Source organism: Gekko japonicus, unplaced genomic scaffold (genome assembly GCF_001447785.1).
Source record: "Gekko japonicus isolate JY-2015 unplaced genomic scaffold, Gekko_japonicus_V1.1 scaffold313, whole genome shotgun sequence".
Lineage (NCBI taxonomy): Eukaryota > Metazoa > Chordata > Lepidosauria > Squamata > Gekkonidae > Gekko > Gekko japonicus.
Genome location: NW_015174283.1, coordinates 1,067,912 through 1,083,294, shown reverse-complemented (window position 1 = coordinate 1,083,294; position 15,383 = coordinate 1,067,912). Strand labels below are relative to the sequence as shown.

General features: G+C 47.4%; 1 protein-coding gene and 1 non-coding gene across 2 annotated transcripts in view; both read right to left on the bottom strand.

Moving 5' to 3' along the window:
* Window positions 1–15,383, bottom strand: part of NRXN2 (neurexin 2) — a 419,710-nt gene that overhangs the window by 386,207 nt on the left and 18,120 nt on the right. The window contains exon 2 of the mRNA XM_015423902.1: window positions 10,912–10,929. Coding sequence (XP_015279388.1) covers window positions 10,912–10,929 — 18 coding nt within the window. The remainder of the gene's footprint in view (window positions 1–10,911; window positions 10,930–15,383) is intronic.
* Window positions 6,584–6,655, bottom strand: TRNAS-GCU. The gene has a single exon. It is a non-coding gene; the product is annotated as a tRNA-Ser (tRNA).

The following is a 15,383-nucleotide window of genomic DNA, read 5'->3' as shown; positions in this document are numbered from 1 at the left end:
CGATTGTTACGGGTCTGACTGAATCCCCCCCCCCCATTTTGTAATCTGCTTTATTAGTTGCTGTGCATGAATGACATGAAAGTGATGTGAAATGACATCAGAAGGGCTTGAAAGGAATCAGAAAATTCTCCGCAGGGAAGGAGGGAGATCTGGACCCAGGATGAAAGATCAGCTCCTCCCTAAACCAAGGCTGGTTTTTTGCCACCAGGTCTTACAACTTGTCTGCAGGCCAGCGCTCCCCTCGGCCCCCTTCCCCCCGCCCTTCTTGCTACGGCAGGGCTGCAGACGAGAGGCTGCAGGTGGCCGCCCCTGCCTCTCCTCCCGCGCCCTAAAGGCCGGCTCACACTCTAGGCGAAGGCCTAGTTCGCCTAGCAGGCGAGCCGGCCCTGACTTTAGAACCACTGGGCAAGTGATTGCACTTTTAAAGATCTTATTTGCATATTTATTGTGTGCCTGGGTGGTTTTCATTCTGGAACAACTTGTTTTCTGGACCATATTGAATTTATATTTTGTATCCATTCTGATTGTGTCTACATGATTGTACTATATTTATATCGCCATCTTGCCACTCAATTGGTTGACCTCTGAGGAAGGCCTATGCAGGCTGAAACGCGTTAGGTCATGTTTTTAAGCCCATGTGTATTGCCATGTTATTTATATATTTGATGTGAATGGGCCCTTATATATGTTTTAAAATGTGTAATTAATAAATACATGTATCTTTTCCTATATATTTTCTACATTTAGTTTTTAATACTGGCCCTCTTTTTCACATTTTACTAACCTTTGTTAGGTTCTGAACCAAAATTATTTGAACCATTGAAGTTGGCCACAGGCAGAGACAGAAGGCAGGGTTATACAGATCATCTATCAGACCTGAGATGCCTGGATCTCATCCTTTCTGTTGCTGGAGTCGGCATTATGCTGCCACACAGGTCTGGGGACCCTTACCAGAGAAGTCTCTGAATTTTCTCATAGGGGGCCAAAAAGCAGCAGAAATGCAAGACTTAAAAAACAAAACAGGTAGCATTCCTCTTGCAGTGTTCACTCGACTACAAATCTAAGTAAGCTGCCAAGCCTGGGTGACTGCCTCTAGACTCCAAGCCAGGGAACACTGGGAGTTGTAGTTCTATGAAGATATTTAGGGTTCTCAGCATTCTCACAGGAACTATAATTCCCAGGATATGGGAGGGATCCATGACATTTGAGCTACTTTAGAACCTTTAATGCAGAACAAAGGTGTGCTTAGACGGGACCAGATGAAAGAAAAAAACAGACCAGAGAAAGGTTAATTGGCCCACAACATGTTTTAATTAAACAATTATGTAGGGTTGCAGGAGCCGGAGACCGAGCAGAATGCTTTGGGGGAAAGGAAGCAATGGCTCTGACTTTTGCCCAATCCAGATATTCCAGGGAGGGGAACTGGAGGCATACCTGGCCCCTCTTGGCAGCTGACTGTCGCTGCCTACAGATACTCATCTAGTTCTTGCAGAAAGGTCACAGTGCTGACTGGTGAGAGCCTGCATGAGTTTGTGCATGGCACTAGAAAGCTAGCAGTGGCTGTTTTCCCAGACCTTCCTGGCAGTCCCGAAGAGTTGCGGGCTTCTGCTGTTGTGTCTTCTCAATCACGCCGACCCTGATGCTTCCAGCTCCCAGAGTGGTTGTCTGAGCATATGTCAGATTTGATTGCCAACTCCGCTCGTTAGGGGGTAATTTAGCTCAAGCGGCAAGCATCTTTATGGAGAGGATTGTATTTTGATTCGGGATGCATTTGTGATTTCCTAGCATTTCATGGGAGGGGGGGGAGGCGGAAGATATTTTGGCTGCTTTGGTTGAGGAAGTGCCAGAAATGGAAACTGATTCTCAGAATGTAATAGCAGCAATAAAAACGGACCAGATCCACCTGCTGGATGCCGTCCCTGGAGCACTCGTACACATTTCCTCACAAAGGAAAGCACTCTAGGACAGTCAAGCACGGAGAGCCTGTCGTACAAACACACCAAACATTTCCGGCCCTGATACAATGACATTTTCCCCAAGTCTTCCTCCAGGAGGATCATTCCAAAAGCTCTTCCCTTGCAGAACACTGCAAGCCACAAGAAAGGAAACTAGATTCGGCATTGATTTTTAAAAGGGTTGCAGCTGTTTTACCGGGAGAGGGGGAGACGAGGTCATCTCTAAATAATCATTCCTTTACTGCACGCAATACCTCCAGGCCCATAATAATGGTCCCCCTGGAACTTCCTGGCCCATTTACTAGTTGGCCAGAGGTGTACAGCTGAGGGCTTGGAGTTCCGCCTCTTTGGGACTGAGCTTCGCCACTCCATGTCTGCCAAACACAGCCCCGTTAACCCAAGATACCCACGTGGCTCAGTGAGGAAGCATGTGTGCTGCATGTCAAAGACTCCCGGGTTCAATCCCTGGTGCCTACAGTTACAGGAACTCATATAACAGGAGGGAAAACCCTCTCCCGGTCTAGCACCTTGGACAGCCACTGGCAGTCAAGAGACCTTTCCCACACAGCCACTTTCTGCTGTGGAAGCTCCAGTGTAGCTGCAGCTACGATGCAGCAGAGCAGCAAGGGTCTTCTATATTGAGGGTTTGCCACCATGCTACCAGGAGAGGGAGCTTTCTTATGGCCTTTAAAAAACAAACAAACTTATAAGTGACATACTGATATACTGTTTATGAGAACATCCATCACTATCTCAGTCCTTACATATGTATTCTCAACAAGAAGGGCTATACATCCTCTTTATTTTAGTGTCTTTCTCATTTGGAATAGTAGATCAGGATAGTGATTGTAATGTAATGCAATGAATATTGGAATGTATTTCTCCGATCTGGTGGCAGATATAACACTGCACAACCCCCCACCTCAAAGAAACCCCGCCTCAAAGAAAAGGATGCTGTTAGTTACCTCCAGGGCTTTTTTGTAGAAAAAGCCAAGCAGGAACTCATTAGCATAATAGGCCACACCCCTGACAGCACAGTTCATTAGCATATTGGGCCACAGCCCACACCTTCCCTTGGCTTGCCCGGGCGCCCCACAGCTGCGAGGAGCCCAGACAAGCTGGCCCTTGGACAGACCAGGGAAGGCACGGGGAGGCATTTAAATGCCTCCCCGATCCTCCCAGGGGCCCCCTGGCCTGCCTGCCTCAGAGTTGTTGGGGTGTGTGTGGTGCTCTCCAGGCCTTCCCTCTGTAGCCAGGCATGCAGAGGTTTTGGCTGTAGTGGGCCAGGCTCGCAGAAGTTTTGGCTGTAGTGGGCGTGGCCACCACTTAAGCCAGCTGGAACTCCATTCCTGTGTGTTCCTGCCCAAAAATAGCCCTGGTTACCTCCATGCTTGAGAGGAGATGAATGGAGTGTAACAACAGGGTCTCAGTTAATTAGTCTTAGCACTCCGCAATTAAGAAGGATACCTTTACACATCAGTCTCCTATTTGGGCATATTTATTTGCTTCACTGTGTATTCCCCTGAAATTAAATCCAAACAAATGGTGACTGTATAAACCTAGCTTGTTATTTCTGTTTGGTCTTTGCATCTGTTAAAACATCTTCATTATGTTGTATGCTAATTCACTGTTCACCATCTGCCTATATGTATGGACTGTTAACTTCCACTTCAATGTATTCTAGGAAGTGTGCATGCACACGAAAGCTCATACTTTGAATATACCTTTGTTGGTCTTAAAGGTGTCACCGGACTCAAACTTTGTTCTGCTGCTTCAGACCAACACGGCTGCCCCACCTGGATCCATTACTATCTCAATTACTGATTTAAAAAAACTTTTAAAAGCTCCCCTGGTCTTGCACAGGAATGGCCCACGTGAATAGTCACCAGTGAGATGGGAGAAGTGAAAATGGCACCGATGTGGGCAGGACGGGGAAAATCCAGACCTTCCTGCCCACATGGTAGCCACCCTGGCTTTGCTGCAATCTTCCACAAAATGTCACCGCAAAGCAGGTTTGGGGACAATCCCAGAAAAGATGAGGAAACACCAAGCACTGCATGAAAGCACCACAATGTTGTGGGAAAGCGGGGGGGGGAGGGGGAATGTGCTTATGTAAGTGACCAGAGTAGGCAGTCCTGGGCTAGAGCAACCAAGCAGTGTGACATTGCTGGAAGGAAGTTTAATACATTCATCGTATCAAAGTTTTGCTTCCCTCCCCCCCAGCCTCTCTTGAATAGGCAAGAACATGACCCATACCCACTCCTCTTCCCCCCACACACACACTGATTCACTCTGCAGTTGTGAGAGATATTCTCCAGCATCTCATTTGACCTTCAGCATATCTGTCATAATCATCGATTGTGGACAAGGCCAGGAAATTGCCAGGAGCTGGAAGGAAAACTGGTCTGTGCGTGTGTTTGTGTGTATACACGCATTATAGTAAATGCCAAACATTGGTGGATGCTGACATATACTGGCCATTTTTAATATTTTAGGAAACCAGTGGAAGAGGTCAGAAAATTCTGACATGAACTTGTAAATTATGAAAAAGATCTCTTAAACCATTCGTTTTTGGTGTTCATCAGTATATCCTGAGACAAAAAGTTATAATTCCATGTGGGTAGCCATCTTAGTTTGTAGCAGAACAAATTTAGAGTCCAGTGGCACCTTTAAGACCAACAAAGGTTTATTCGAGGCATGAGCTTTTGTGTGCATGCACACTTTTTCAAATACATTGGAATTCTTTTGTATTTTTCCAATACATTGGAATTAGTTTGTAGCAGTAGAATAAATCAGGAGTCCACTGGACTCCTGATTTATTTAAGAAACAAATGACACTCCCTCATTTCCACCTTTCATTGGTAAAGGTCAGTGTTGAACAAGACAGGCTAGGAACGGTCAGAACTGTAAAAACATTTAGTGCTTTTCAGACATTCTCCTCCTTATATTGTGACTCATATATACATATAAGCTGGAGACCCATGAAGAACTGTCAGTCAGGGAAACAACTTGGAAATCCCAGCCCACCTCCCAAACCTGCACCTTCTAGGATTCTAAAAGCTCTTAGGGTCACAAATAGAAGAGAAGAAGAAGAAGAGAAGAGATCGGATTTATATCCCGCCCTTCACTCGGAGTCTCAGAGCGGCTTACAAACTCCTTTCCCTTCCCCTCCCCACAATAGACACTCTGTGAGGTAGATGGGGCTGAGAGAGCTCTTTCCAGAACTGTCTGAGAGAACAGCTCTGACAGAACTATGGCTTGCCCATGGTCATCCAGCAGCTGCAAGTGGAGGTGTGGGGAATCAAACCCAGTTCTCCCAGATTAGAGTCCGTGCACTTAACCACTACACCAAACTGGCTCTCTTTTCCCTACTACTTTTTAATGGACTCTCAGCTGCTCTCCACATTCCGTGTGTCCTGTACTGTGCAGGCAGGGCAAGTTGGGTCTCCTCGGATGGTCCCAGAACCTTGGCCCTGGGACTGGCCAGGCTTGGGGAGCTGGAGACCCTATGCTTACACCTGGTAGACCAGCTGATCCAGCAAGCTTCCTCTCTCAGCCCCAGGTTTAAATAGGTTGAGAGGGAACAGCTCCACCTGTTCTGGAAGCAGCACCTGGGGGCTTGGCCAGGCCAGGATCCTGCAGATGATTACATCCACTGGGACAATGGTCTGGCCCAGGAGGTGGAGTGGGGGCTAAAAGCCTGGCACTGTGACCCCACTGGACCATCTCAGCATGAACCCACTGCCTGCACTGCTCCTGCTAGGTGGAGGTGGATCCTGGTGGGCTTGTGGATTGGGTCCTAGGACTGCTCTTGGTTGCCCCACGACAAGGGGGTGCAGACAGAAGTTCTGGTGGAGGAATTCCAATTACAGGGTCCTCAGGGGCAAGTTCCGGTGGAGGAGCTTCAACTGCAGGCTCCTCAGGGGCAGCAAGGTGGCACGGGCCAGGGTATCTGCCCAGCAGGGTCCCTGGAGTTCCATGCTCTCCCCTAGCTGGGGTTGCCAACTCCAGGTTGGGGAAATACCTGGGGATTTGGGGGGGGGTGGACCCTGAGGAGGGCAGAGTTTGGGGAGGGGAACGATTTTGATGGGATATAACACCACAGAGTCCACCTTCCAAAGCAGCCATTTTCTCCAAGCGAACTGATCTCTGTCACCTGGAGGTAGGGTTGACAACCACCAAGTGGCACGTGGGGACCTCCTGCTATAACGACTGATCTCCCAGCGACCAAAATCATTTTGAAGATGATTACTTTGGAGGGTGGAATCTAAGGCCCCACTGGGGTCCTTCTCCTCCCCAAACCCCACCCTCCCCGGGCTCCACTCCTTAAGTCTTCAGGTATTTCCTAACCCAGAGCTGGGAACCTTGCCTGGAGACCAGTTGTAATCCCAGGAGATCTACCCCCAAGGCCATGTTCCTGGATCCTCAGGCTCCTCTTCTGAGGCTTCCGAGTCAGAGTCCAGAACCAGCTCAGGGGGGTCATGAGCACACACGAACACATGAAGCTGCCTTATGCTGAATCAGACCATTGGTCCATCAGGGTCAGTATATTCTATTCTGACCGGCAGCAACTCTCTGGGGTCTCAGGTAGAGGTCTTTCACATCTCCTACCACCTGATCCTCTTAGCTGGAGATGCCAGGGATTGAACCTGGGACCTTCTGCACAGCAAGCAGCAGCTCTGCCACTGAGCCACAGCCCCATACTGTGCTTCTAGAGCATATTCCGTCCTTACAAAGCAGGTGGATTTGGGGAAGGGATGCTTTTTCTTTTGGTTGGTTTACAAAGTCATAACTTTCTCCTCACCTGTGCATGCAGAGAACCCCCCCAGCATGTCAGTGGGTGGTTTGACGTTGCTGTTTCCAGGACTGACACGGAGATCAGACCCCCACACATAATGATTCAGCTGCATGATGGGTCCATCTCATTCAATATTATGTATTCTGACCAGTAGTGGCTCTCCAGAGTCTCAAGCCATGTCCACATCCTTCTCTAAATTAACCGCCAACAAACTAACAGATGTGTTTATTCCAACAAATGATGTCCAGAGATGCACAAAGAACACAGAAATAATTAAGGGAGACAAACAGCAGTTGTAGCGCTTGCTTGTAACGAAACCTACATCTGGGTAGATGAGCAAGCCTGCCCTCTTGAAATGCCAGACTGCGGTGTTCATCATGCCCACAAGAAGAATGTCAACATCTTCGTAGGTGTGTTCTGGATACATGGGGGTTTTCCCACTAGGCTGACATTTGACACACATATAGCCAAAGACACATAGGCTGTGGTCACACACACTAAATAATCCACTTCCAAACCACTTTCCAACTGGATTTTGCCAGTTCACACAGTAAAAATCCAGTTGGAAAGTGTACTGAAAGTGGATTGAAAGTGGATTATTTAGCGTGTGTGACTGCAGGCCTGGTTAATACAGAAGTCTGACATGGGGGTCTCCTCCTAAACAGGAGACATGAGGGGGAATACCCTGCTGGTTGGGGAACGAGATGTTTTTAATCTTGTTATTAATGTGTTGTTTTATTAAATTGTTTTGTTGGTACCCACCCTGGGTCTTAGGATGCCTGCGAGAAAGGCATGTATGTAAATGCTTGTGAATGTACTTTTATTTATTTCAAAGTCTTAAGTACGTCCCCACTGGATAGGAGGACAAGGTGTTTGGTAAATGTCTAATTCAATATCCCCTATTACTAGAAGAGTGAAAAGGGCACATGTCGGGCCAGTCATCCAACACAAGAGCAAGCCCAGCCACACACACGACCCAACAGTGAAATGCAGGAATTATTTTCCACTTCAAAAGCACAAAATGTCAGGCTGGGGTGGTGGAGGGAGGGTGGTGCGTCAGGATTCCCAGCAGTGGCCAGGGATGAGCATCTCTGCTTGCAGAACACAAACGGCCTTTATTAATCTTCTGCACTGCTGGTCATCAATCTCTCCTGACCTAGAACCACAGCATGGGACCCATCGAGTTGCAAGCATGGAACAAGAAATCACATGATGTCATAGTCATGAGACAGGAAGAGGAGGAGCCAGTGATATAACCTCACTAGTGTCCGTAGGGGAAAAGACCATGGACAACTGATCAAGAACCTGGAGACAGGAAACACAAGCCGAGTGAGCACCGGAATGTGTTCCATCGTGAAGAAGGACATAAGGATTATGGACCAGTGGGACAGGAACCCAGCCAAAAGGACAAGGCAAACATGGAGACTGATTGGGGTGGGCAGTGGTTGGTGTGTGCTGGGTAAAAAGAAAGACAGAAAAGAGACAATAGAGCTGGGGAGTGTGTCTCAGCCTGCCAGGGCACCATGCTGCTGCTCCTCAAAGTCAGCATGCAAGGAGAGGCAGGAGACATGTGTATGCCCACTAGCAGCAGAGCACTCTGTGAGTGAATGTGCAGGCTTCCAAGCAGCAGGAAAACAATGATGGACCAGGAGGGTTTGCAACCCTGGAGTGGGGGCTCCATTACTCATCTTAGGGCCATGAACCACGGGTTGGAGACCCCTGCTCTACACAAATATATCACTCCGTCACCCTTTGCTCTCCACTTGCTATTTCTTCTAACCAGCAGGAAAGCAATGGCTGTGGGCTGGGAGTAGCTCAGCTGACGTGTCTGAGTGTGCAAAAGAGAAGCACACTCAGCTGAGCATCTGGGAACAGAGGCTGTTGTCTCTAGACAGGCCCCATCTGGCACTGGGGTTGGCTCACTGTTTAACGGTCACGTCTACCAGCCAAAGAGTGCTGTGAATTATTCTTCTGTCACCAAACTGGAGAATCCTTTCGTGCATTTTTATCACTTTCACAAAAGTGCAGGGTTTTCCAAAGTTCTTCCGAAGCAAAGACCATTCATTTAAATGTGTGCAGTGCAATGACACATACACACACGTCACACAGCCTGAGCATTCGCTTGCAGTGCTCTGAGTTTCAAGGGGTGTCTATGGACTTAATATTGCAGAAGAACATATGTAGAAAATGTTTTAGGGAGCCTAAAATCCACATGGGATGCTCAGTTCCTGTTTGCAAAATCACTCTTTGGGTGAAGAAGTACTTCCTTTTATCCATTCTAACCCAACTGCTCAGCAATTTCACTGAGTGCCCATGAGTTCTTGTATTGTGAGAAAGGGAGAAAAGTACTTCTTTCTCAGCCTGCTCTATCCCATGCATAATCTTATAAACCTCGATCATGTCACCCTTCAGCTGTCGTGTCTCCATGCTAAAGAGCCCCAAGCGTTTTAACCTTTCTTCATAGGGGAAATCTTCCAACCCTTTTATCATGCTAGTTGCCCTTTTCTGCACTTTTTCCAATGCTATAATATCCTTTTAAAGGCGTGGTGACCAAAACTGTACACACTACTCCAAATGAGGTCGCATCATTGATTTATACAGGGGCATTATGATACTGGCTGATTTGTTTTCAGTTCCCTTCCTAATAATCCCCAGCATAGCGTTGGCCTTTTTTATTGCAGTTGCACACTGTCTAGACATTTTCAGCGAGTTATCTACTACAACACCAAGATCTCTCTCTTGGTCAGTCTCTGCCAGTTCAGACCCCATCAACATGTAATTATAGTTAGGATTTTTGGCTCCAATGTGCATCACTTTGCACTTGGCCACATTGAACCCCATTTTCCCTGTTGACGCTCACTCGCCCGTCCTCGACAGATTCCTTGGGAGTGCCTCACAATCCTTCCTGGTTTTCACCACCCTGAACAACTTTGTATCATCCGCAAATTTAGCCACTTCACTGCTTACTCCCAACTCCAAATCATTAATGAACAAGTTAAAAAGCATCAGACCCAGTACTGATCCCTGTGGTACCTCACTGCTTACCACCCTCCACTGAGAAAATTCCCCATTTATACTCACTATCTGTTTCCTATTAATTAGCCAGTTTTTGATCCACAAGTGGACGTGTCGTTTTATTCCATGACTATTGATCTTACTTAGGAGCCTTTGATGAGGAACTTTATCAAAGGTTTTCTGGAAGTCAAGGTAAACAACATCTATTGGGTCCCCATTGTCTACATGTTTATTCACTCCCTCAAAGAACACTAACAGGTTAGTGAGACAAGATCTTCCCTTACAGAACCCATGCTGAGTCTGCCTCAATAGTTTTTGTTCATTAATGTGCCTACTAATTCTCTCCTTAATAACAGTTTCCACCAACTTACTCAGTATCGATGTTAGACTGACTGGCCTGTAATTTCCTGGATCTCCTCTGGAACCCATTTTAAAGATGGGGGTGACATTAGCTACCTTCCAGTGCTCAGATTTTAATAAAAGATTACATATTTTTTGTCAGGAGATCCACAAGTTCACATTTGAGTTCTTTCAGAACTCTTGGATGTATGCCATCCAGGCCTGGTGATTTATCAGTTTTTAAGTTGTCTATCAGTCGTAGGACCTCCTCTCTCATCACCTCAATGTGACTCAGGTCTTTCAACAACCTTTCTGAAATCAGTGGTTCCGGAGTGGGCAAGCACTTCTAATCTTCCACAGTGAAGACAGAGGCAAAAAATGCATTCAGCTTCTCAGCCATTTCCCTATCATCCTTCAGTAATCCTTTTACCCTTTGGTCCATACCCTGATTTTTTTTAAAAAAGAGAGTAAGATTTGGGGTATTAAATACCTTGCTCATCTGCATGAAGATGAGCTACCCTAAAGGAAGGATTCACAGAGACACCCCCTCTCAGTATTATGCACAAAATGAAAGGATAGGCAGCCCCCTACCCCAAAGAGAATGATGCCTCTTGCACACTGTGGAGCACACAGGCCCTATGTGGGGAGGGCTGCAAAACAGCAAAAAAACCCCAAACCTGTTCCATAAGACAAGTATTTGCAACTCACGGCGACCTCTGCAGACCCCAACAGCAATCCCACCCCACCCCTCAGAAATTATACAAAGCACTGGTGTGAAAGTGCTAAGGGACAAAGTATACTCACCTTCCATCGTGAGTTCTTCTACAGGGATCCAGCAAGACATAGTTGGGGAAGAAAGAGAGAAAAAGAAAGTCAGTAATGCTGAGAGTATTATCTGGCAAACAGACTATGGGATGGGGGGGAGACGATTGTATAGACAAAGCATTAACATGGGGCAGGGTGTAGTCACTGCTTTATGGGACACTGTGAGTTGGGGCAGTTGTCCAAAGCCTGCCAAAACTGTCCCACCTGTATGCCATATGTGCTGGGTCTGCTCCTCGTGCACTTGCATGCTTCTCGGCTCCATGCATGTACAGCAGCATCCCGGAGGCATCATTACCCATTATTTCTGTACACAAAGAGTGATTAAAACGTGGAATTTGCTGCAAGAGGATGTAGTGATGGTTACAAGAACAGACAGCTTTAAAAGGGGATGAGATAAATTCATGGAGGATAGGTCTATCAATGGCTACTAGCCATGGTGACTGAAGGGAACCTCCATGTTCAGAGGCAGTCAGTCTCCGAATCCCAGTGCCCGGAGGCAACATCAGGGGATGGCTTCAGCCTCTTTGTCTACTTGTTGGCTCTCCAGAGGAACTGGTTGGCCCCTGTGTGAGACAGGATGCTGGACTAGATGGACAACTGGTCTGATCCAGCAGGGCTCTTCTTATGTTGTCACCCCCTTCTCCAGAACTACCCCAAGGGGTAGCATTCACCATAACTGAGCCATGTGCCAGACCATACCTCAGCCAACTGGGAGCCTAAGCCAGGTTTTCATCACAGCGCACACACCACAAAGCAGGGTGGCAAACACCCACCACAGCAACACACACATACACACAAAGGAACTGGGTGTAAGAGGAGGAAAATGGTGGAGACAGATTGGGGGAACTAGAATTCCCAGGTAGGGATGGGCATGAACTGGCTCATGAACATGAGTTTGTGACAAATGTTTACCGGTTCATGGTTTGCAAAGCAAAGTTCACAAACTGAGGAGCTGCCACAACTTTCCATGAATTTTAAGGCAGTTTGTGGTGGTTCATGCAGAGCAGAAAGCATAGGTTTACATGGCTCCAAGCCATTTAAACTCCTGCTTTCTGCTCCCCACTGCTTTACACAGGGAAACCCCTGCTTTTTGCTCCCCATAAAAAGCAGTGGGGAGCAGAAAGCAGGGATCACAAACCGCTATGAACTGGTTCCATTCACAAACCAGCCTCCTGGTTCATATCAGTTTGTGGTTCAGCCATGAACCAAAATGAACTGCAAAAAGGCTGTTTGTGCCCATCCCTACTCCCAGACCCTCCAGGGTCAGCACCATAAGAACATAAGAGAAGCCAATGTTGAATCAGGCCAATGGCCCATCGAGTCCAACACTCTGTCACACAGTGGCAAAAAATACCAGTGCCATCAGGAGGTCCAGCAGTGGGACCAGGAGGACACTAGGAGCCCTTACACTATTGACCCCCCCAGCACCAAAAATACAGGGCATCACTTGCCCCAGAGTCCCTATCTTTACCTTGTGGCTAATAGCCACCAATGGACCTCTTTTCCATATGCTAATCTAATTCCCACTTGAAGCCGTCCATGCTTGTAGCCGCTGCCACCTCCTATGGCAGAGAATTCCATGTGTTAATCACTCTTTGGGTGAAGAAGTACTTCCTTTTATCTGTTCTAACCCGAGAAAGGGAGAAAAGTACCTCTTTCTCTACCTGCTCTATCCCATGCATAATCTTATTAACCTCAATCATGTCACCCCTCAGCCATCATTTCTCCAAGCGAAAGAACCCCAAGCGATTTAACCTTTCCTCATAGGGAAAGTGTTCCAACCCTTTTATCATTCTAGTTGCCCTCCTCTGCACTTTTTCCAAAGCTATAATATCCTTTTTAAGGTGTGGTGACCAGAACTGTACACAGTATTCCAAATGAGGTCGCACCATTGATTTATATAGGGGCATTATGATATTGGCCGATCTGTTTTCAATACCCCTCCTCCTAATAATCCCCAGCATAGCATTGGCCTTTTTTATTGCAGTTGCACACTGTCTCAACATTTTCAGTGAGTTATCTACTACAATGCCAAGATCTCGCTCTTGGTCAGTCTCTGCCAGTTCAGACCCCATCAACGTGTAATTATAGTTAGGATTTTTGGCTCCAATGTGCATCACTTTGCACTTGGCCACACTGAACCCCATTTGCCATGTTGACGCTCACTCACCCATCCTCGACAGATTCCTTGGGAGTGCCTCACAATCCTTCCTGGTTTTCACCACCCTGAACAACTTCGTATCATCCGCAAATTTAGCCACTTCACTGCTTACTCCCAACTCCAAATCATTAATGAACAAGTTAAAAAGCATCAGACCGCATACTGATCCCTGCGGTACTCCACTGCTTACCACCACACTCAGGAAAGTTTGGGTTATCTGTCTAACAAATTTCAGGATCATAACTACATGGGGAATCCTGCCCCCGCCCCCACCCCTTCACAACTCCATTTCTGGGGCTTATGAATGTTTCCCTTTTAGTCTTCTCTTGTAATCAGTGTGTGTTGGGCTTTCTGAGAGTAGCTTGAGTGATTGCAGACACACTTTGAGCTCCCTGTTTGGAGGGGCACAAATCCTTCAAAACACAGTAATCACGATGTCTGAGGTCATGCAGCAGAATGAGGTGGTATTAACTCTGAGGTGACTTCATGGGCTGTACCCACTTCAGACAGCCGGGGGGAGGAGTCCCATTTTGAACACTTCCCCAAGTAAAAAAATATTGCAAATAAAAACAAAAATTAACACATATCTTGTAGAAAAGGTATACTCGAGCCCATCATATGCTGTTCTTGTTTTCTGTTTTCAGGAATTATTAGAATCATAGAATCATAGAGTTGGAAAGGACCTCCAGGGTCATCTAGTCCAACCCCCTGCACAATGCAGGAAATTCACAAATACCTCCCCCCCCAATCTTCCAGTGACTGCTGTTCCATACCCAGAAGATGGCAAAAAATCTCCAGGATCCTTGGGCCAAACTGACCTGGAGAAAAAATTGCTTCCTGACCCCAAAGTGGTGATCAGCATTTCCCTGGGTGTGTAAGAAAGGGCCACAAGAACTAAGCACTGAGGCAACCCTTCCTGCCCTCCCTCTCATGAGCTGCCCAAGTTCACAGAATCCACATTGCTGCCAGATGGCCATCTAACCTCTGTTTAAAAACCTCCAAAGAAGGAGAGCCCACCTCCACCAGAGGTGGCCTGTTCCACTGAGGAACTGCTCTAACTGTCAGGAAGTTCTTCCTAATGTTTAGCCGAAAACTCTTTTGATTTAATTTCAACCCATTGGTTCTGGTCCGACCTTCTGGGGCGACAGAAAACAACTCCACTATTAATGTGGGAACTTTTGGGAGGGGGGTTTAATCATCCCCCCGCAGTGTGTAGTGGTACAGTCCATTCTACCACCTCCTCAGCACACACGTTCAGCTACATGCGTACACCAAGCCTGAGACTAAAAGTCTGACAAATTTCATCTCCCCAGAAGCTGTGGGAACAGTCATTCTGTGGGAAAGCTTCAAGTCTTCCCATTTCACGAGGATTGTTACCAATGCTCCCTCTAATCTGTGGAGTCTTGTGAGCAGATATTCTACTTTGTGAGCTACTGGCATTAAAGTTGTGAGCGAGCAATTTGGCTACTGCGTAAATTAGTTTGCGCTGGAGCCATCCTTCCTGAGCTAAGACAAAAATGTGTGAGCTGGAGACTAAAAACTGTAAGCTAGCTCACACTAACTCAGCTTAGAGGGAACACTGGTTGTTACCTTGTTCAGATGCTTCTAGAGACTGGGGAGTCTTTTCCAAAACACTGATACTCCTGTGACTGAGTCAATCACTGAGAGAATACAAGACAAGCACATGATTCGTGTCTGACGAAGGGAGCTCTGACTCTTGAGAGCGCGTACCCTGAAACTCTTGTTGGTAGGGCTGCCAAATGCCCCCGGGGGGCGGATTTCCCCCCGCTTTCGAGCCCCGATTTCTGCCCCCGCGGAATCGGGGCCCGGGGGAAACCCCACCCCCGCGTGCACGTCACCTGGAGGTGACATCACACGCTGGGGCGGGGCCACAGCCATTTGAGGGGAAAACTCTATGTTTTCCCCTCAAATGGCTATGGCCCCGCCCCAGCGTGTGACGTCACATCCGGGTGATGTAGATGCGGATGGCCAGCGATCCCCCGCCGAGGAGGTAAGAGAGATTTGGCAACCCTACTTGTTGGTCCCTAAGGTACTACTGGACTCAAATCTAACTGTATCACAGCAGACTAACAAGGGTACCCTCTGAAACATAACCCCCTCCCCAATGTCCAAACTGGGTGTTGCAAATAAGGATGGATTGGGTGCCCAAAGAGCACTAGGGAGAGGAAGTCCCAGCTAATGGAGAGCCAGTGTGGTGTAGTAGTTAAAGTGTCAGACTAGGTTCTCTGCAGCCCAGGTTCAAATCTCTCCTTGTGCCATGGAAGCTCGC